Consider the following 21,560-nt stretch of genomic DNA (forward strand, 5'->3'; position numbering starts at 1 on the left):
AGATGTGCTTAAGATTGTAGAGGACACAGGGTCAGTTTATGGGACTGGCCGGTGATTCTGAGCTGGAGAAAATTTGGAGTCGAAATTCGGTGCTGCCCTTTTGGAGGCGGTGTCACCGTCTGAGTGCTGATTTTACCGCCATGCTGGCTGGAAAACCGAAATAAAAGGGAAGAAAATAAAACTCAAACTTCTCCGACCGACACACAAACTTCCCCACTGTTACAATTAATGAAAAGAAGATGAAATAGATAAAGGAAAAAAACTGACCTTGATCTCTGGGCGAATATGCTCGAGCACCAGGATGTTCCCTCCACTTTTCCCGCAGTAAGGACGCCTTGCCGTTAGGCGTCCGCACAAACCAAATATCGCGGGAGCGGCGGCAAGGAGATGTTGCACGCTGGATGATGTCACCACGTGGGGGGCGTTAGACGGCGCAGCGCTACCTCGTGGCACCTCTACCAAAGAGCCGACTGAATTCTGTCGAGCCGTGGACGTCGCTTAACACTGATGCTAGGCCTTTACTGCCCATTAGCCACCCAGCACCGGTGCTAAGGGGCGACGTTATAAGGGGAATTTCGACCCTGTACTGTTTAAAAAAAAGACCATGACAGAGTCGTTGGTCTCCGCATCTCTAAGCTGTTGGGGGGTTCAACTAAGCATCCCACGCATTCGAATGATCTGGTTCATGATATGCCTGTGCCTCTGCCGGCTGAGGGCAGGCTCAGGCTTGGACCATGTTGTGATGCCTCCGCCATCCCCTGTTGACCAACCTACCAACACTGTCTGGGCTCACAAATCAAACGTGGCCGTGTGGGTGAGGAATCTGACTGTGGCCGGTGTCCATGCAGCCATCGTCTCAGTTCTAGTCACCATTTACTGAAAGAAGGGGATGGAGGAGGATCCATAATCAGTGTTTGTATTGACATGGGTTTGGAGATGTGTACAACACCGGAATAGCTGACACTGGGTCCTGCTTTAGCACATTCTCACCAGCACTCGGGGGAGCAATCTGTTTATTTGATTTAATTCAGTCAGCAATGATGTCAGTGTTGAAGTATTTTAAGTTCTGTGTCTTTGGTTTGGAAGCACATTGAAACCATATGTGGCACATTCCAGCTCTCCCACTCCCCCTCCGAAAGCTGTCAGTCAGGCTTTGAAACCAGGCTTCTGTGTGTTTTGGCCCCGTAATTTGTACACTGTCTAGTTAATATTGTATATTCAACTTCTGGAAGGCTATGAATGTCTGATGTAAATCTTTGCATGAGCTGCCTGACCTGTAGCTATCTGAAGGCTCTTTCACAGATTCATTTTACTTTGATGTTGGTTTTAATCCAAGACTCTCGAAGTGCAGTGTGAAACCTTCATTTCTTTTCTAGTTTCCTCCATTCTTGTGTCTGCATGCCACTGCACACAACTCCTCCAATTAGCACAACAATTGTCACTCTCAGGCAGAGTGGCCACAGGAGGGGTAGTCGGGGGGGGGGGGGTGCGACTGGAGGTTGGGGGGTTAAAGCATTGTTGGAGCAGAATAAAGTTGATTGTCACTCTGCAGCTGACCTGTGCTGTCTGTGACCTGGGAGCACTCGATGCTGATGCTGGAATCCCAGGGTGGAAACTGCATTAACATCCATCACTTTGATCAACACAAATGGATAAATTTAGAAGTGTCTGCAGACAGCCGGTAAAGTGAATGTCCCCACACACCCCAACCCTCTCCCTCAAATACTGTCAGCAGATTAAAGGTTACTGCTTTACGTGTCAGTTATTAGCCTTTGGAATGCTATAACCAGAGGGATCAGCCTGCCAAGTGTTTGATGCTCTGCCAGTTAACTCCAAGAAAGAGAGATGTGTTAAGGGCAGTTCCATAGCTTCTATGGGGCAGTTTATGCTGGAAGGTTAATAAAGGCTGTAGCAGTGCTCCAAGGTGACAGCAGATGTATTTAAAGGGGGAGTGTGTTCGATTACATTGTCACATGATCTTAACTGTTGTAGAGATATATGTGTTCTTACCACTATTACAGCCTGTGTTTTTAAATATCTTTTTCTCTCCTGAAGGCAGTGCCTCGGGCCGGGATAGGGGTCCCTTTAGTACCCTGCCCCAATTGACCATTTTAAATGTGTGGAGAAAAAGCAGGAAAGGGGTACTGAGATGAATGATCAGCCTGAATCTTATTGAATGGTGGTGCAGGCTCGAAGGGCCGAATGGCCTACTCCTGCGCCTATTTTCTATGTTTCTATGTGTCAGTTTAAGCGGGAATTATTCCCAGGCTAGTCAGTGGTCTGAGATCAGATAACTCACCACAGACCAGGGCTCAAACTGGAAGGGAGACCTTGTGATCCGTATGGTCCACCCCGAACCAGATAGTATAGTTAACCCACTGGGTAATTGTCAGAGCTTTAACCACTGTTTTCAAAATCTGTATAATTTACACATCCAAACTGTAAAACCCTCATTTCCTCCTCATATTTCAGTGTTTATTGTGATGTTTCTTTTTTTTCAACTTTTAATGCTCTTGTACATTTTTTTAAAAATTGGCTTGTTTGCACCAATGAAATCCAGAAACCACGCAAAATCACTTGTTTCCCCTTAGACATGTCTATTAATACAAATTGATACATTCATCAACATTCAGGATTATAATCTACAACAAACAGGACTTTGTTTTTTTGAATGCAAGAACATAGAATTCATATATACATCTCTCTGTATTTACAGTGTGCCATAGTTGCAAAGCAGGAGAAAACACTGAATGGTTTTGTGGGTCCAAACACAGAACGAGTTAAAAGGCCGGCCTGCCCCATCATCGGGACCCTGACTGCACAGGAAGTACACTCCTGAACTGGGCATTGCAGGATTGGTGTTGAAGGCCTGTTCTTTAATGGTGTAATTCAGTTCAATTACATTATTGTACCCGTGCTCTTTCAGTCACATGACACTGTGCCATTTCACATGATATGCGCCCAGGCGGAGTGCATTTTATTTGGGTTTTGGTGTGTGTGAATTGGAAAGTGCTGTCGTTTCGACAGCAGTTATCTCAGAAAAACCAAATCAGACCGTCCCCTCCAAAAACCCAGATTGAAGTAACCCCTGGGAATATGTGTGAATAGTAGTGAAGACCAGTACTTGGGATCTACACACAGCTCATCGACTTTAGCTTTAAGATATACCGCATGCTTCCTTGTGTATTTGTATCCACTAAAATCCACAGAAAATTGGCTACAAAAGTATGAGTCCTAGCCAAACGGCAACATTTATTGCAAGTGATTTCATTGTTCCTTCAAATGAGACACAGTTTGATGTGCAGGAGTGCGACAGAGACTGAGGGAAAGGTTACTTTCCTGGTATAAAGCGAATCAAAGTACAATCACTCGATTTCCCCCTGAAGGTGCTGACTCTTGCTGGAGTACAATTCCCGAGCCTCCACTTACTTTGTGGTACCTTCACCCAAGTGAACCCAGATAGAGAGGGTCAGCGGGCTATCGGACATGGAGAGCATCACACCTACATCCAATTCCAGCCTCACCTCGTGGTGGGGAGGGGGAGGTCACTGGATTGTGATCGGGAGCCGAACTTTTGACTGGTTCCTAACCAGTTACTCGGGTACTGCTCACTTACCCTGGATATATTTCCTGCATTGACCTGGGCTCCCTCATTGCGCAGTCAGTAATGATGCTCTCTACCAGTGTTCCCTATCTCCAAAGTAAGATCCTCTCGCACATTATCCACCTCATCTAGGCTGGCATCTGCACATGGCATTATTGATGCTACTTCTTGGTCAACCAGCCACACAAGGCATGTTGACCAATGGGGGATCAGCCCGCCCACCGATACAGTAGTGGGGATGTATTTACACTGGGTACTGAGTGGCTCTCGAAACATGCTGCTTTACTCCCAAGTTATCTTAGAGCGTGGAAATAAAACTTTACTGTACAATAACTTTACAATGAGACAGTCAGACATCGTCACTTCAAGGGTAACAATCCAAACAGCAACTCACTAAATTCCCCCTTTGTCCCACTCAGGAGGATTATTAGCCCGCCATTGTTTTTTTTAATGGTTTCTTTAATTTTTGAGACATCCCCTCAGACCTCGATGACTCAGCATTCCGATATCTCTGATTTTTCTGTGAAATTTCCCATTTTTACATGCGTCGGTAAAGGTGCTAGATACATGCACCGTGTTGTACAGTAGTAGTATTTTTGGTTTGTTCCTTTTTGGAGAAAGTGCAAATCACCCTGAGCTCGGTCATCTTCTGAAAGTCTTAGGGATCATTTTTTCATTATTGTTACTGGCAGGAGCGTTTATTCCGCCCCTACCCTCAATTTTCGTCCCTCCTCTTCTCAAGGTGCTGATTCTTGCTGGGGCATGGATCCAGAGGTGTGACGGCAGACTCCCAGGACCTCGCCCACATTACCGTCCTTCATGTACAAGTATAGACAGCGAGTACGGCAGACTCTTGGACTGTTGAGGACATCCTAGCCCAGCCCAATCTTGTCTGCAGATCCACTTTCCAGCAAGAGCCACTGGATAACCATCGCGGCTGATTTTTCTCCCCCAGCCCAAAATAAGGATCGCTGATGCCATTTGATGCACCTCGATGCTCACCTGGCTGAGGTGGGCTTACTTGACACAGACCAGTGACCTTCCTGATCTGTACAGCTCAGTATGAAGTGGGTGATGACTTTGTCAGCTGGCACATGGCATTTAAAAAAAAACTCCCTATGCTCAAGAATGAGAAGACTGAGTCAGAGATACTTATAGTCTGGTTGGTCAAAAAACAGTTCAGCGCTATTTGAAATCCCCACCTTCCAATGCCATCTCTTCCTGTTTCTTGGTGACGCTGTGCACATGCCCTCTTTTAGCACTAGTCGTGCTCTGTTAATCAAACAGTTGGGGATTTTTTTTAAGCATTACGTTTAAACAAAAGGAAAAATAATACAAGGCTAGGAAGTTCCTGTTCAGTGATTGTACCCTTTAACCTAACTTGTAGCACTTTTTAAAACCTTTGTAGATGAATTTTCCCCCCTCCAAGCTACAATTCACTGTGACGGATTGGAGGCTCCAGCTTGTTTGAGAGTGCGCTTAGGACCTTGTCAAATTTTTCATATCGCTCAGCTTGGTTGCCTTCTGCGCCTCGGCTCCCCCACAGCAACCGCATCTGGAACTCCGTCTTGAAGACTTCAAGAACTTGATCGTTTTCCTGAAATCCTTGGGAGGAAAATGAATAAACTATCACATCTCCGAACTTTCTTCGAAATAAAAAGTTTTGTGCTCAGCAAAGTGAGGATTGCCACAAACATCTGGGGCATAAACTGCCAGCATGAACTGCCCCAGGAGACTATAAGATATTCCTCCTTTTTGGTCCCATTGTGAGCTCTGCTCAATCAGCCCAGCTATCGTAGGCCATAAATGAGGAGAAGTGAATTGTTATGATCTGGAATGCACTGCCTGAAAGGATGGTGGAAGCAGATTCAATAATAGCTTCCAAAATGAAATTGGATATGTACTTTATTTGCAGGGCTAAGTGGAAAGAGCAGTGGAGTGGGACTAATTACATAGCTGGCACTATGGGTCCAATGGCCTCCTTCTGTGCTGTAACATGCTTTGATTCTATGAGATGCAGCGTAAAGCTCCCTCTACACTGCCCCAACCATGTGGCTCTGCACCAACCTCAACATAACACACCCTGCCAACCCGGTGTGATACTTCTATTTCCTATATCAGCCACCCATGTCGCCTCTCTGAGTCAGATTGATAATAGTGGCAATATTGTTCTAAATGACATGCACTCTCTGTGCTGTGGACTTGTGTCCACCAAAAACAATGAACCTCACTGCCAGCAGTCAACGCGTCAGTCTGGATCAAATCCAAATCTTTATCCCAGAGGAGAAATGTACTAATAGCACTTACAGAATAATAACAACACACACATTCTCTTACTTTCAAGTCGCCCTACTGCTTGCACTATTCCCCAAACCAGACAGCAGACAAGCAACTTTCTCCTGGGCCTCAAGCCAATTCTGCTTTGTAACCAGCTGATAAAAGGGATGGGCAGGTTTGCTTCCTTATCCGTGACAAGGTAACTGCTACCTACTCAGTGTATCCCCTCCTGCCATATCAACTGAGTGCACAAATACAGCACATGAAGAATACTCAGAAGAGGCTACTCACATCCTCCTAGTCCATGGTAGCCTGTCTTTCCACTTTTCATAGAAACATAGAAAATAGGTGCAGGAGTAGGCCATTCGGCCCTTCGAGCCTGCACCACCATTCAATATGATCATGACTGATCATGCAACTTCAGTACTCCACTCCTGCTTTCTCTCCATACCGCTTGATCCCTTTAGCCATAAGGGCCACATCTAACTCCTTTTTGAATATATCTAACGAACTGGCCTCAACAACTTTCTGTGGTAGAGAATTCCACAGGTTCACAATTCTCTGAGTGAAGAAGTTTCTCCTCATCTAGGTCCTAAATGGCTTACCCCTTATCCTTAGACTGTGACCCCTGGTTCTGGACTTCCCCAACATCGGGAACACTCTTCCTGCATCTAATCTATCCAATCCCGTCAGAATGTTATGTTTCTTTGAGATCCCCTCTCATTCTTCTAAATTCCAGTGAATATAAGCCTAGTTGATCCAGTCTTTCCACATATGTCAGTCCTGCCATCCCGGGAATCAGACGAGTGAACCTTCACTGCACTCCCTCAATAGCAAGAATGTCCTTAAGAACTTATTGGTGGAAAGCCCAATGTACACACCTTTAAAATTCAGTCTTTGAAAATATGGCTGAGTTGGTGAGTGCACTTTTTTAAAAAATTATTATTTTTTTTTAATCCAATTTCGTTCCAGATCAACTCTAACGCCAAAGATCACTTTGCGCCAATGTGTTTGATCTTAGGCCAAAAGGCCGAGAGGCGAAGTTGCACCGTTCCTGGAAATATTGCAATACCAGGTCGGTGCATGGAGTGGACGGGGCAAGCCCCTGATCCAGCTCCCTGTCCAAAAATCAATTCAATATCATGTCCCCATAGGGGATATTAAACTGATAAGAACAGATACTACACTTGATCTTAGCCAAAAGGCCGAGAAGCGATGCACTGTCCAGTGTGATACTGAACCATACAGATCAGGAGGATCTCGGCTTCAATCCCTCGTCTGTGCCATGCCAGCTGACCTCAACCAGGCTGATGGCGGGTGCACTAACATCGGCTCGAGTATCGCTGGGTTAAGGACGGGAAACCAAATTCAGCTCAGGTTCCTGCCAGTGGCCCTTGCTGTAAAATGACAGGATTGGGCTGGGCTGCTGTGGTGCGGTGATCAAGCAGCCAAAGTCATTGTCAAAACTCACACATGGAAAATGAGTTTGGTACGGGGTGGTGAGTGGGGGGTGTCGGGAGGGGGAGAGGGGTAATGGCCCGCACCCATGAAACTGCATCCTGGCATGACTCACTACCTTCAGAAAGAAGAGGAAGCAATTGGGGAGGGAGGAAATTATTGAAAGACATTAAAAATAAAAGTGCTGAATCGGGTAAAATGTAGGGGGAAAAAAAAGAGAGCGAGAGAAGGGCTCCCTCTATTTACCTTGTAGTTTCAGTTCAGCGTTTGTTCTGTACAGTCCTCCATGATGTGCAATCGTCCTTGCGGCCTCCAGATGCGACATAACCACCTCTACACCACTGTCGCTGATCTCCCACGACTCGATATTGTCAGTGGTCACCATGTTACGTTCAAGCAGAGTGATGAGAGGAACCACATGTGGAAAGGTGGTGTTGGTCAGCGGGGATACCTCTGAAAGGTAGAGAGTTTAACAAAAAGTGAAATAGTAGAAGGGATAAGAACGTGAAGCAAAGAAAGACCATCAATCCTGATCCTTCCACAGACCATCTGCCCAATTGGAGCCTCTACCCCACTCAGTTCATTTTCTGAGGGAAGGTGCTGCCTAACTACTCACTGATCTCCAAAAGTATTGATGTAAAACTTCAAAATATTCCATCCTGGCCTTCTGTCTCCCCACATTCCTCAGGAGCAGAGGAACTACGGTGTCCTATGGAGTATTTAATCCTCTTAGTCTATACCTATCCCTATACCTCCAAGCCCTTACCCAGTTGATTATCTATGTGGCTCATTTGTGAAGGAATTTGTTTCAAGTATCTTCCTGTGATACTCTCTTGTTTGTGTTAAGGTACATTCTTTCAGTTATGAAATTTCAGAGTCAGTAGATATTAGTTCTGTATCCATTCCAGTCCACACATGTTCCTAATCTCAGCCCAGGGTCATCGGGTGAGGCACAAAATAGCGTTTGGGCATTTTGTCCCACAAGTGGAGAGAGGCCAACTCACCACCATAGAAAGGCATCAGAAAGGTTGTCTGACCAAAATATTTGTTCCCCTTTTCCCCAATATAGGAGTAAAAATTGTAAAAAAATCTGTGAATAACTGGTCAATTACCTCTTCCTTCATTCATGTTTTTCATGAAGGGCTTCAGTTTCTTCTCGTAGAGAATCGCTCCCTCCGTGTGTCGCTGTCGAAGAGTCATCCAGGTCTGCTCGAGCCTTGAAATCTACAACACAGAGAAAACGCGAGGTAATTAAAAGTAGTAACTGGGAGGAGACAAAGCTACACAGCTATAAAATGAATAATCTGATGGGCAATTTGCAGTCAAACTGCAATATTCACCTTTATAACTGCTCTTGTGTCAGGGAGGGGGAAATTTAATACCGGCTACTTATTTTTCTTTTTCCCCAGATTGAGTTCTTTGATGAGGGTCATGCAGTTGACTATAGACTTTCAAAAGGCATCTGATAAAGTTCCCCATAACAGGCTTATTCGGAAAATAGAAGCACATGGTATTAACAGGACCATGGTAACTTGAGTGCAAGGTTGACTACGGGAAAGGAGGCAGAGTAACGGTGAATGGATGTTTTTCTGACTAGAGGCAAGTATGCAGTGGGGTACCTCAGTATTAGGACTATTGCTTTTTTTTTTGTTATATATAAGTGACTTGGACTTGGGTATAGGGAGTACAATTTCGAAGTTTGTGGATGATACAAAACTTGGCAACGTAGTAAATAGTGAACAGGATAATAGCAGACTTCAGGAGGTCATGGATAGACTGGTGACATGGGCAGACACATGGCAGATGCAATTTAATGCAGATAAGCGGGAAGTGATGCACTTTGGGAGATACAACATGGAGAGGCAGTATAATATAAACGGTACTATTTTGAGGGGAGTGCAAGAGCAGAGCGACCTGGGGATGCATATTCACAACTCCTTGAAGGTGGCAGGGCAAGTTGATAAGGCGGTTAAGAAAGCGTATGGGATACAGTCTTAGCCAATATTTATCCGTCAACCAACATCACAAAAAGCAGATTATCACATTGCTGTTTGTGGGAGCTTTCTGTGTGCAAATTGGCTGCCATGTCTCCTACATTACAACAGTGACTACATGTCAAAAGTATTTCATTGGCTCTAAAGCGCTTTGAAATGACCTGAGGTTGTGAAAGGTGCTATATAAATGCAAGTCAGTCTTTTTTATTTGGCTTTGTAAACAGGGGCAGTGAATACAGAAACAAGGAAATCATGTTAAACCTTTACAAATCAGCTGGAGTAGTGTCTATAATTCTGGGGAACACACTTTAGGAAGGATGTCGAGGCCCAGGAGAGGGTACAGAGAAGGTTTACCAGGATAATACCAGGGATGAGGGAGTTCAGTCATGTGGAGCAATTGGAGACGCTGGGATTGTTTTCCTTCGAGCTGAGAAGGTTACAGGGAGACCTAAAAGAGGTATTCAAAAATATATGGGGTTTTGTTAGAGCAGGTAGTGAGAAACAGTTTCCTCTGGCAACTGGGTCAATAACCAAAGGTCACAGATTAAAAATAATTATCAAAAGAACTAAAGGAGAAATGAGGAGAAATCTCTTCACACACAGAGTTGTTCAGATCTGAAATGCAAAAACAACTTGTTGTAGTAAAACGTCCCAAGGTTAGGAGCGTTATAAGACAAAACAAATAAATTTGACACTGAGTCACATAAGAAGAAATTACGGCAGATGACCAAAAGCTTGGTCAAAGTGGTAGGTTTTAGGAGTGTCTTGAAGGAGGAAAGAGAGGTAGAGAGGCGGAGAGGGTTAGGGAGGGAGTTCCAGAGCTTGGGGCCCAGGCAGCTGAAGGCACGGCCACCAATGGTTGAGCGATGACAATCAGCGCTGCTCATGAGGGCAGAATTTGAGGAGCGCAGACATCCCGGGGTGGGGGGGGGGGGGAAGAAGGGAGGGGTTGTGGGGCCGGAGGAGATTACAGAGATAGGGAGGGGCGAGGCCATGGAAGGATTTGTAAACAAGGATGATAATTTTGAAATTGAGGCATTGCTTAACCGGTCGGCAAGCACAGGGGTTGATGGGTAAGCGGGACTTGGTGCGAGTTAGGACATGGGCGGCCGAGTTTTGGATCACCTCAGGTTTACGGAGGGTAGAATGTGGGAGGCCAGCCAGGAGTGCGTTGGAATAGTCGTGTCTAGAGGTAAACGCACAACCTGAAAGGGTGGTGGAATCAGATTCCATAGGAACTTTCAAAAGGCAATTGGATGTGTACTTGAAGAGGTCGCATTTTCAGGGTTGTGGGAAAAAGTCTGGGTGTGGGACTAAAGTGGGCAGCTCTTGCAATGGGCTGGCACAGGCACGATGGGCCGAACTGCCTCCCTCCATGCTGTAAGATTCTATGATTCTATGGGCTAGAACTTGCACGGCATCTCCGCCCGGTTTCTCAGTCGGGATTGGTTGCTTTTGGGCGAAAACCGGGCCGATGAAAATTTCCACAAAGAGTTCCGCCGACGGTTGCGAAATATCGCTGGGGAGCGGTCTGCTGGCGTGCAGCGTCCATGGACCGCTATCGCCCGATTTTTGGCTCAGCGGTGACCTGTAGGTAAGTAGAAAAAAAAACTTCCCACGAGAAGCAATGGGAGCTGGTCGGTAAGTAGCCTGGCACAAAAAAGGTAAGTCAATGAGTTTTTAATCATTATTTTTAAATTCTTTTATGGCGATTAAGTTGAAAAGGGTCCTTTTCTCATATTTTATTTTATGTTTTTTGGAAAAAATATTTTTTGTGTTTTCCCCTCTCCATAGGCCCAACCCGCAGCCTTGGTCTAAATTTTTGCAATTACCACCCATTTTGTTTAAGAACTGCCCAATCGGCCCAAGATTGCGTTTTCCGCCGAGAATCGGGATGTAAGATCCATTTTTTTTCCGCCGGGCGGAATTTTTTCCTTTTTTTGTGGAATTTTTCGCCAGCGGTCATTTAAAAATCTTAGCGGTATTTTGGGCGGCAATTCAGTGCTGGCAGATTTTTGGGGAATTCTAGCCCATTCTATGGATCTAAAGGCCACTCATTTTCAGTTTTCACAGAATAGCAGACAAAATTGAGAAATTTTATCCTTTGAGCAGGAAAAATCTCAGAATGCTGTTTATTGGAAATGGAATTGGACTTACTCAGTGGCTGTCAATCAGCAACCCTGATGTTGTTTCCAAAAACACCACTATTTGTCGTCACATAATGGATCAGACTCATTGTGAGCCATGCCACTGGACGTTAACTAGTCCTATAAAATGGTCCATGGGATACTTGTGTTTGAATTGAATTGCTTGACCCGCACCGGGAACAAATGATCCCGTCCCACCTAGAGCAATCGAACTGAAGTCTATCAGTAACCACATTGTGACCACAATGGATCAAGCAAGTAAATACAGAGTTCCAATTCACATACATAAGCCCCCTGTCTGATCTCTATAATCAGACAGTCGTCTGACTCCAGGTTTGGTGTGCAACAAAACAAAAACTGTTATTTTATTTAACTAAAAAAAAATCTTAATGTTAACCCTGTGTGTACCATGACCAGCAAGCAAGAAGCCAATGACATCATCTAACATAGACAACAAAAAAAGTGCTTAATTTTTGGAACAACAGCCATCTCATAAATAACGAGGAGCTGCAGCAAGACACATTTACTGGACGTCTCTCAGATTTCCAGTTAATTGAGTTCGGATCAATGCAGGACCAGCACTGATGGGTGAAGATATTTAATGGGACATCTAAAAGCCTGCAGTTGGAGTGTGCACCAGCCATAAAATACTTGAGGGCAACCATTGACATTTAGCCGTGCGGATAGTTTCAGTATGACCGTGCCGTGTACGACCAACGCAATCAGGACCGTTTTCACGGTGCCGAGGTAGTTTTGGACGTGACTTGGAAGTCAGAAGAAACCAACAACAACAACTTGTATTTATATAGTGCCTTTAACGTAGTGAAACTTCCCAAGGCGCTTCACAGGAGTGTTATGAGACAAACAATTTCACACCGAGCCACATAAGGAGAAATGAGGGCAGGTGACCAAAAGCTTGGTCAAAGAGGTCGGTTTTAAGGAGCGCCTTAAAGGAGGAAAGAGAGGCAGAGAGGTTTAGGCAGGGAATTCCAGCGTTTAGGACCTCGGCAACAGAAGATGCCAAAGCTTTGCCAACGATAATGGATGGTGTTGAAACACTTGAGGCCAGTGTCACACACCCTGGACAGAAACAGATCTGAACTCCCCTCCCACCCCCTTCTGTTGCGCTTTTAACCTCCGCCTCTGTGAGGAAGCAGTGAACAGAGGCCTCTACACAATGCGGGAATGGGGCGGGGTGGGGATGTCAGACTGAAGGGTTCAACAGGCCACACTGGCTCACCTAGCTGGTGAGAGCAGGATTGGGAGAGGCCTGGGAGCAGACATGCCACCCAGCCTTTGGCTAAAGGTGGTTTACGACACACTAGGGGCCAGTGACAAACACAAGGGTATGATGTCTCTGCAAGATCCTGCAAATCCCCTGGGAGGACAGACGCGCCAACATCAGTGTCCTCCCCCAGGCTAATATCCCCAGCATTGAAGCACTGACCACACTCGATCAGCTTCGCTGGGCAGGCCACACAGTTCGCATGCCAGACACGAGGCTCCCTAAGCAATTGCTCTATGCGAAGCTCCTTCACGGCAAATGAGCCAAAGGTGGGCAGCGGAAACATTACAAGGACACCCTCAAAGCCTCCCTGGTAAAGTGCGACATCACCACTGACACCTGGGAGTCCCTGACCGAAAACCGTCCTAGGTGGAAAAGTGCATCCGACAGGGCGTTGAGCTCTTCGCATCTCAACGCCGCGAGCGTGAAGAGGTCAGGCGCAGGCAGCGGAAGGAGCGTGCGGCAAATCAGTCCCACACCCACCTTCCCACCTGTGACAGGGTCTGCGGCTCTCGCATTGGACTGTTCAGCCACCAAAGGAATCGCTTTAGGAGTGGAAGCAAGTCTTCCTTGATTCCGAGGGACTGCCTATAAGGTGATGAGGAGGGGCCAGTGACAAACACAAGAGTAAGAAACCCTGAACAGATCTGTCTCACAGTCTCCAGCACTTACCTGAGGCATCTCCAATGCTTTCATCACAGCGGCGAAGCCAAACATATTTCCCATGTTGCTCTTCAGCTCAGCAGCCAGTTGTATAGTTTTGTGTAGGAGAGCTGCCCGCTCCTCGGTGCTGCCAGTGCAGCCCAGAATATCCACCGCCATCATGATCGACATGGTATTAAAGCTGCCAAAAGAGCAAAGAGACCCCGAGGTTAAAAACAGGAAATGCTGGGAACACTCAGCAGATCAGGCAGCGTCTGTGGAGAGAGACAGAGTTAATGTTTCAGGTCGCTGACCTTTCGGAGTAGAAGAGCAGGACTTCTTCAAGACCCCAAATGTTTCACTCCACTCTGAATCCCAGTTAAATTATTTCAGTAAATAACATTACTCTGAGGTGATCTTCCAGAACACTCTCTGTTTTATTGTTTCTGCTGTCATCATCATCATAGGCAGTCCCTCGAAATCGAGGAAGACTTGCTTCCACTCCAAAAGTGAGTTCTCAGGTGATTGAATAGTCCAATATGGGAATTACAGTCTCTGTCACAGGTGGGGCAGACAGTGGTTGAAGGAAAGGGTGGGTGGGGAGTCTGGTTTGCCACACGCTCCTTCCGCTACCTGCGCTTGTTTTCTGCATGCTCTCGGCGACGAGACTCGAGGTGTTCAGCGCCCTCTCGGATGCTCTTCCTCCACTTAGGGAGGTCTTTGGCCAGGGACTCCCAGGTGTCGGTGGGGATGTTGCACTTAATCAAGGAGGCTTTGAGGGTGTCCTTGAAACGTTTCCTCTGCCCACCTGGGGCTCGCTTGCCGTGTAGGAGTTCAGAGTAGAGCGCTTGCTTTGGGAGTCTTGTGTCATGCATGTGAACAATGTGGCCTCCCCAACGGAGCTGGTCGAGTGTGGTCAGTGCTTCGATGCTGGGGATGTTGGCCTGATCGAGGACGCTAACGTTGGTGCGTCTGTCCTCCCAGGGGATTTGCAGGATCTTGCGGAGACATCGTTGGTGGTATTTCTCCAGCGATTTGAGGTGTCTACTGTACATGGTTCATGTCTCTAAGCCATACAGGAGGTATGTTGTGGTAGATGACTGTCGGAACTCTAGGTGATTCCCCCCGCTGACCATTCTTTACAGGGGAAACAACGTCACCACATAGGTTTTATAAAATCACATCGTTCTAAGCCTCCGGATGTTGAATGATCCATCACACTCCTTTTCCTTTATTCTTTCTCTCTTCTGACTCCCCCATTGGCCGATCTCAGCAGGTCGCTTCTATTCAGTTCGTGACCCCCGCTGTTCGAAAGCTCTATCGCTGAATGTCGCTCAGTTTATCTGTTATTTTAAACTAATCTGGTACAACCATTCACTGATTTTACCCCAGCGGTTCTCGTTTGGTCAGGGCACCATCCGGGGCTACTCTAAACTCTGTAATAGAGTTCGCAGCCCCCGGAGACTGTGTCCAACATTTTTCAAATTAATCTTTAAATTGATAGCAGGTAAGATCAGTGAATGGTTATCGAGTCATTGAAAATAACAGAGGTAATTGTAGTGAATGGGCACCATTAGAGCTTTCAAACACCCCAAGAGCTTGCACAAGGTTGGTGATTCACTATGCAGAATTCAGTATGTTTGTATTCACACTCCCATAGTTGGGAGTTCCAATCCATGTGCCAACAACTCCTGTGCAGGATATGATTTGAAACTTGAGGAGGTATGCACACTGCTCCGTGTCTGTGTCACTCTTGAGACATTCCCACATTACAACAGTGACTACACTCCAAAAGTAATAATTGGCTGTAAAGCGCGTTGAGATGTCCGGTGGATGTGAAAGGCGCTATATAAATGCAAGTCTGTTTTTCACTAGTCTGTATGCAATAAGCTGCGGAGGGGTGGGGGGGGGGGGGGGGCAGGAAGATTCCCACTCATTTTCCTTTCCAGCCTATGGGAGCGTGACAGCTCAGCTGTGTTGTAGGGAGAGGCCCGAGCAAAGGAACTCACCTTGACACGCCTGCTTTTCCTTCCTTCACTGTCCCCCACACCCCTACTCTCCTGAAGGCACTGGCCTGGTGGGGGACATCTCCCACCGATCTTCCACCCCACCAGGACCTCACATCCTTCATGCACAAGCCCAGATAGTGAGGTTCTTGCAAACTTCGAGAGCTGCCGATGAGCCTGGTGTGCTCCTGGGCCACACAGCACCAGAGGGCTCCAGGTTCAATCCCCAGCCTGTGCTGAGTTAGCTGCTATCGACCAAGGCACAGATAGGCATGCCAGCACTGATCTTTACATTCCCGGGCTATGGCCCAGAAGGAAAACAAATCAGCAAGTGGTCCTGCTGCGGATTGCTACCCGGTGACTCCATCCTGTGATGCCCCTCATTGAGGAATAGCCTGTTGACCCTCACTGGCTGGGTTTCTAATGATTGAAGAATGAGCACTTGGAGGTGCCCAAGCAGGGATCAACGCAATCAGGAGATAAAGAAAATGATTACATCTCGTGGCTCAGTGGGTAGCACACTCTGATGTCAGAAGGTTTGTGGGTTCAAGTCTCACTCCAGGGACTTCAGCACATGAATCCAGGCTGACACTCCAGTGCAGTGCTGAGGGAGTGCTGCACTGTCAGAGGTGACATGTTAAACTGAGGCCCTGTCTGCTCTCTCAGGTGGAGGTTAAAGATCCCACGGCACTATTCTAAAGAAGAGCAGGGGAGTTATCCCCTGTGTCCTGGCCAATATTTATCCCTCAATCAACATAACAAAAACAGATTATCTGGTCATTATCACATTGCTGTTTGTAGGAGCTTGCTGTGCACAAATTGGCTGCCGCGTTTCCCACATAATCACAGTGACTGCACTTTAAAAGTACTTCATTGGCTGTAAAGCGCTTTGCGATGTCTGGTAATGGTCGTGAAAGGCGCTATATAAATGCAAATCTTTCTTTTCTTACCCTCAAAAAAAATTAATAAAATATAAACTTAGTTGTGTAAATGTGTGCGGCAGTAGATCTACCGTCTGATTCAATACGAGCAAGCCAGCTGGCTCAAATATAGCGACTTGTCGAGGGAGATTTTATGAGTTGATGCCAGAACTTTTATGAAGCTGTTTCAAAGTAACTGAGCAGCGACACAGCCAAGAACACAGGACGTGTTTTGCATCACGCACAACTCTCTGCTTCTCTCACCGTTCCAGCAAGTCGAGCCTGAGCTGGTGCCCATGGGGAAGGGTGAGGAGCTCCAGCCCCGAGCTCACTCCCATCTGCTTCTGCAGTTCCTTAGAAACGGCTAGTATCCTAGCAACCTGTGGGGACAGGATATAAAGGAGATTAATCAGCTTGCACTCTCAGCAATTACAAGGCCGCCAGTAACCGGCATCGCATTCACCCGCTGAATATCGATCTGTTTATCCAGAGCATCTCCGCAGTTACCCTGGCATGTGTAAAGCATCGACTGTCCCGATTAATGGTTAGGGACACACATTCATCTCACAGAATGGACAAGATAAATACTCTGGATCCACATTAGTGATTTTCACTTTATGTTAGTTTAAAGGAACAGCGCCACTGCTGTCCCCAAGACCATACTGAACTGAGATTTTGAAGCAGAATGGTAACATGCCAACAATATTGCTTTAAGACGAATAAATAATGCAAATTCAACCCCCTCCATTTCCTCTCTTGCGCTCGCTCACTCTTGTAACTGTACACGTCTTCAGGCTCAGTCACCCTCTGGTACCCCACCCAAGTGGCCACTCTTCAAGTGAGAGCCTGGCGAGTGAGTGTCAACAGTCTATTCGACTGTGGGTGGCATCACAGTTGGACCAGATCCTGTCCTGACCAGATATGTACACACACATGCACTTTCCAGCAGAGGGAGCGCTGGGATAATAATCACAAGTAGGATGGAGAATCATAGAATGTCATAACAACAACAACTTGTATTTATATGGTGCCTTTAATGTAGGGAAACATCCCAAGGCGCTTCACAGGAGCATTATGAGACAAAAAAATTGACACCGAGCCACGTAAGGAGAAATTAGCGCAGGTGACCAAAAGCTGGCTCAAAGAGGTAGGTTTTAAGGAGCATCATGAAGGAGGTAGAGAGGCAGAGGGGTTTAGGAAGGGAGTTCCAGAGCTTAGGGCCTAGGCAACAGAAGGCATGGCCACCAATGGTTGAGCAATTATAATCAGGGATGCTCAAAAGGGCAGAATTAGAGGAGCGCAGACATCTCGGGGGTGGGGGGGGGGCGCGGCTGTAGGGCTGGAGGCGTTTACAGAGATAGGGAGGGGCGAGGCCATGGAGGGATTTGTAAACAAGGATGAGAATTTTGAAATCAAGCTTAACCGGGAGCCAATGTTGGTCAATGAGCACAGGGGCGATGGGTGAGTGGGACTTGGTGGGAGTTAGGACACGGGCACAGAAGGAGGCCATTCGGCCCATCAAGCCTGACCAGATACCTCACTGACTTGTCCCCTCTCTAGAACAGGTACACCAAGATCAACTGGAGTGCTACCCTCTAAATCCTAGCTGAGATTGGCTAACAACGCAGACAGTGGATTGAAACTGGGACCTTCCAGGCCCTTACAGTTTCAGTTCGTCTCAGTGGTAACACTTTTATCTCTGAGCCAGAGGTTGTGAGTTCAAGGCCCTCTATGGATTTGAGTGCATAATCTAGGCTGACAGTGCAGTGCAGTACTGAGGTAGTGCTGCATTGTTGGAGGTACTGCTTTTTGGATGAGACCTTAAACTGAAGTCCTGTCTACCCATTGGAATGGATGTAAAAGATCCCATGGCACTATTCAAAGAAGAGCTGGAAGTTCTCCCGGGGTATCCTGACCAACATTTATCCTTCAACCAAAAAAAACGGAGAGAGATTAACCGGTTATTCATTTCACTGCTGTTTCTGAGACTTTGCTGTCATAATCAGCTGCCATATTTGCTTACATAACAACAGTGACTGCACTTCAAGAAGTAGGTCATTGGCTGTGTGGTGCTTTGGGACATCCTGAGGACAGGAAAGGCATTATGTGAATGAAAATGTTATGGTACCAATCAGTGTGATTAACTACTGAGGCACAGGGGCTTTGGATGAGTTGTGCAAAACAGATACACCGCTTTGGGTACTGCTGAGGGAGATGACTCATCAGGGGAGAGCAGCAGCAGCCAAGTTCATGGCACCGTGGCTGGCTCTGCTGCACAGAAGGGCAGGAAAAAGAGTGGGAGAGCGATAGTGATAGGTGATTCAACTGTAAGAGGAATAGATAGGCATTTCTGCGGCCGCAACCGAGACTCCAGGATGGTATGTTGCCTCCCTGATGCAAGGGTCAAGGATGTCTCGGAGCGGGTGTAGGACATTCTGAAAAGGGAGGGTGAACAGCCAGTTGTCGTGGTGCACAAAGGTACCAACGATATAGGTAAAAAACGGGATGAGGTCCTACGAGACGAACTTAGAGAGCCAGGAGTTAAATTAAAAAGTAGGACCTTAAAAGTAGTAATCTCAGGATTGCTACCAGTGCCATGTGCTAGTCAGAGTAGGAATCGCAGGATAGCTCAGATGAATATGTGGCTTGAGCAGTGGTGCAGAAGGGAGGGATTCAAATTCCTGGGGCATTGGAACTGGTTCTAGGGGAGGTGGGACCAGTACAAACCGGACGGTCTGCACCTGGGCAGGACCGGAACCAATGCCCTAGGGGGAGTGTTTGCTAGTGCTGTTTGGGAGGAGTTAAACTAATATGGCAGGGGGATGGGAACCTATGCAGGGAGACAGAGGGAAATAAAATGGAGTCAGAAGCAAAAGATAGAAAGGAGAATAGTAAATGTGGAGGGCAGAGAAACCCAAGGCAAAAAACAAAAAGGGCCACATTACAGCAAAATTCTAAAGGGGCAAAGTGTGTTAAAAAGACAAGCCTGAAGGCTCTGTGCCTCAATGCGAGGAGTATTTGGAATAAGGTGGACGAATTAACTGCGCAGATAGCAGTTGATGGGTATGATTTAATTGGCACCACAGAGACATGGCTCCAGGGTGACCAAGGCTGGGAACTCAACATCCAGGGGTATTCAGCATTTAGGAAGGATAGACAGAAAGGAAAAGGAGGCGGGGTGGCGTTGCTGGTTAAAGAGGAAATTAATGCAATAGTAAGGAGGGACATTAGCCTGGATGATGTGGAATCAGTATGGATGGAGTTGCGGAATTCCAAAGGGCAGAAAACGCTAGTGGGAGTTGTGTACAGACCACCAAACAGTAGTAGTGAGGTTGGGGACAGCATCAAACAAGAAATAAGGGGTGTGTGTAATAAAGATACAGCAGTTATCATGGGCGACTTTAATCGACATATTGATTGGGCTAACCATGCGGTGGAGGAGGATTTCCTGGAGTGTATTAGGAATGGTTTTCTAGACCAATATGTCGAGGAACCAACTAGAGAGCTGGCCATCCTAGACTGGGTGATGTGTAATGAGAAGGGACTAATTAGCAATCTTGTTGTGCAAGGCCCCTTGGGGAAGAGTGACCATAATATGGTAGAATTCTTTATTAAGATGGAGAGTGACACAGTTAATTCGGAAACTCGGGTCCTGAACTTAAGGAAAGGTAACTTCGACGGTATGAGGCGTGAATTGGCTAAAATAGACTGGCAAAGGATACTTAAAGGGTTGATGGTGGATAAGCAATGGCAAACATTTAAAGATCACATGGATGAACTTCAGAAATTGTACATCCCTGTCTGGAGTAAAAATAAAACGGGGAAGGTGGCTCAACCATGGCTAACAAGGGAAATTAAGGATAGTGTTAAAGCCAAGGAAGAGGCATATAATTTGGCTAGAAAAAGCAACAAACCTGAGGACTGGGAGAAATTTAGAATTCAACAGAGGAAGATTAAGGGTTTAATTAAGAGGGGGAAAATAGAGTACGAGGGGAAGTTTGCAGGGAACATAAAAACTGACTGCAAAAGCTTCTAAAAATATGTGAAGAGAAAAAGATTAGTGAAGACAAACGTAGGTCCCTTGCAGTCGGATTCAGGTGAATATATAATGGGGAACAAAGAAATGGCAGACCAATTGAACAAATACTTCGGTTCTGTCTTCACGAAGGAAGACACAAATAACCTTCCGATTGTACTAGGGGACCGAGAGTCTAGTGAGAAGGAGGAACTGAAGGATATCCTTATTAGGTGGGAAATTGTGTTAGGGAAATTGATGGGACTGAAGGCCGATAAATCCCCGGGGCCTGATAGTCTGTATCCCAGAGTACTTAAGGGAGGAGCCTTAGAAATATTGGATGCATTGGTGATCATTTTCCAACAGTCTATTGACTCTGGATCAGTTCCTATGGACTGGAGGGTAGCTAATGTAACACCACTTTTTAAAAAAGGAGGGAGAGAGAAAACGGGTAATTATAGACCGGTTAGCCTGACATCAGTAGTGGGGAAAATGTTGGAATCAATCATTAAGGATGAAATAGCAGCGCATTTGGAAAGCAGTGACAGGATCGGACCAAGTCAGCATGGATTTATGAAAGAGAAATCATGCTTGACAAATCTTCTGGAATTTTTTGAGGATGTAACTAGCAGAGTGGACAAGGGAGAACCAGTGGATGTGATGTATTTGGACTTTCATAAGGCTTTTGACAAGGTCCCACACAAGAGATTGGTGTGCAAAATCAAAGCGCATTGGTATTGGGGGTAATGTACTGACGTGGATAGAGAACCGGTTGGCAGACAGGAAGCAGAGAGTTGGGATAAATGGGTCCTTTTCAGAATGGCAGGCAGTGACTAGTGGAATGCTGCAGGACTCAGTGCTGGGGCTCCAGCTCTTTACAATATACATTAATGATTTAGATGAAGGAATTGAGTGTAATATCTCTAAGTTTGCGGATGACACTAAACTGGGTGGCGGTGTGAGCTGTGAGGAGGATGCCAAGAGGCTGCAGGGTGACTTGGACAGATTAGGTGAGTGGGCAAATGCATGGCAGATGCAGTATAATGTGGATAATGTGAGGTTATCCATTTTGGGGGCAAAAACACGAAGGCAGAATATTATCTGGATGGCGGCAGATTAGGAAAAGGGGAGGTGCAACGAGACCTGGGTGTCATGGTTCATCAGTCACTGAAAGTGGGCATGCAGGTACAGCAGGTGGTGCAGAAAGCAAAT

The 21,560-nt window shown here is 46.4% G+C and overlaps 1 protein-coding gene and 1 pseudogene across 6 annotated transcripts in view; both read right to left on the reverse strand.

The window, feature by feature from the left end:
• Nucleotides 1-3,228: 3,228 nt before the first annotated feature.
• The window catches only part of LOC139233181 (SH2 domain-containing protein 3C-like), a 186,507-nt gene continuing 168,175 nt past the window's right edge, over nucleotides 3,229-21,560 (reverse strand). For all 6 annotated transcript variants that reach the window (XM_070863802.1, XM_070863804.1, XM_070863805.1 and 3 more), the window contains 5 exons: nucleotides 16,598-16,713; nucleotides 13,438-13,609; nucleotides 8,452-8,563; nucleotides 7,586-7,792; nucleotides 3,229-5,209 (listed from right to left, as the gene is read on the reverse strand). In XM_070863802.1, coding sequence (XP_070719903.1) covers nucleotides 5,034-5,209; nucleotides 7,586-7,792; nucleotides 8,452-8,563; nucleotides 13,438-13,609; nucleotides 16,598-16,713 — 783 coding nt within the window. In that variant the 3' untranslated portion in view covers nucleotides 3,229-5,033. The remainder of the gene's footprint in view (nucleotides 5,210-7,585; nucleotides 7,793-8,451; nucleotides 8,564-13,437; nucleotides 13,610-16,597; nucleotides 16,714-21,560) is intronic.
• On the reverse strand, nucleotides 6,920-7,098 carry LOC139233267 (U2 spliceosomal RNA; annotated as a pseudogene).

This window comes from Pristiophorus japonicus, chromosome 20 (assembly GCF_044704955.1).
Source record: "Pristiophorus japonicus isolate sPriJap1 chromosome 20, sPriJap1.hap1, whole genome shotgun sequence".
Lineage (NCBI taxonomy): Eukaryota > Metazoa > Chordata > Chondrichthyes > Pristiophoridae > Pristiophorus > Pristiophorus japonicus.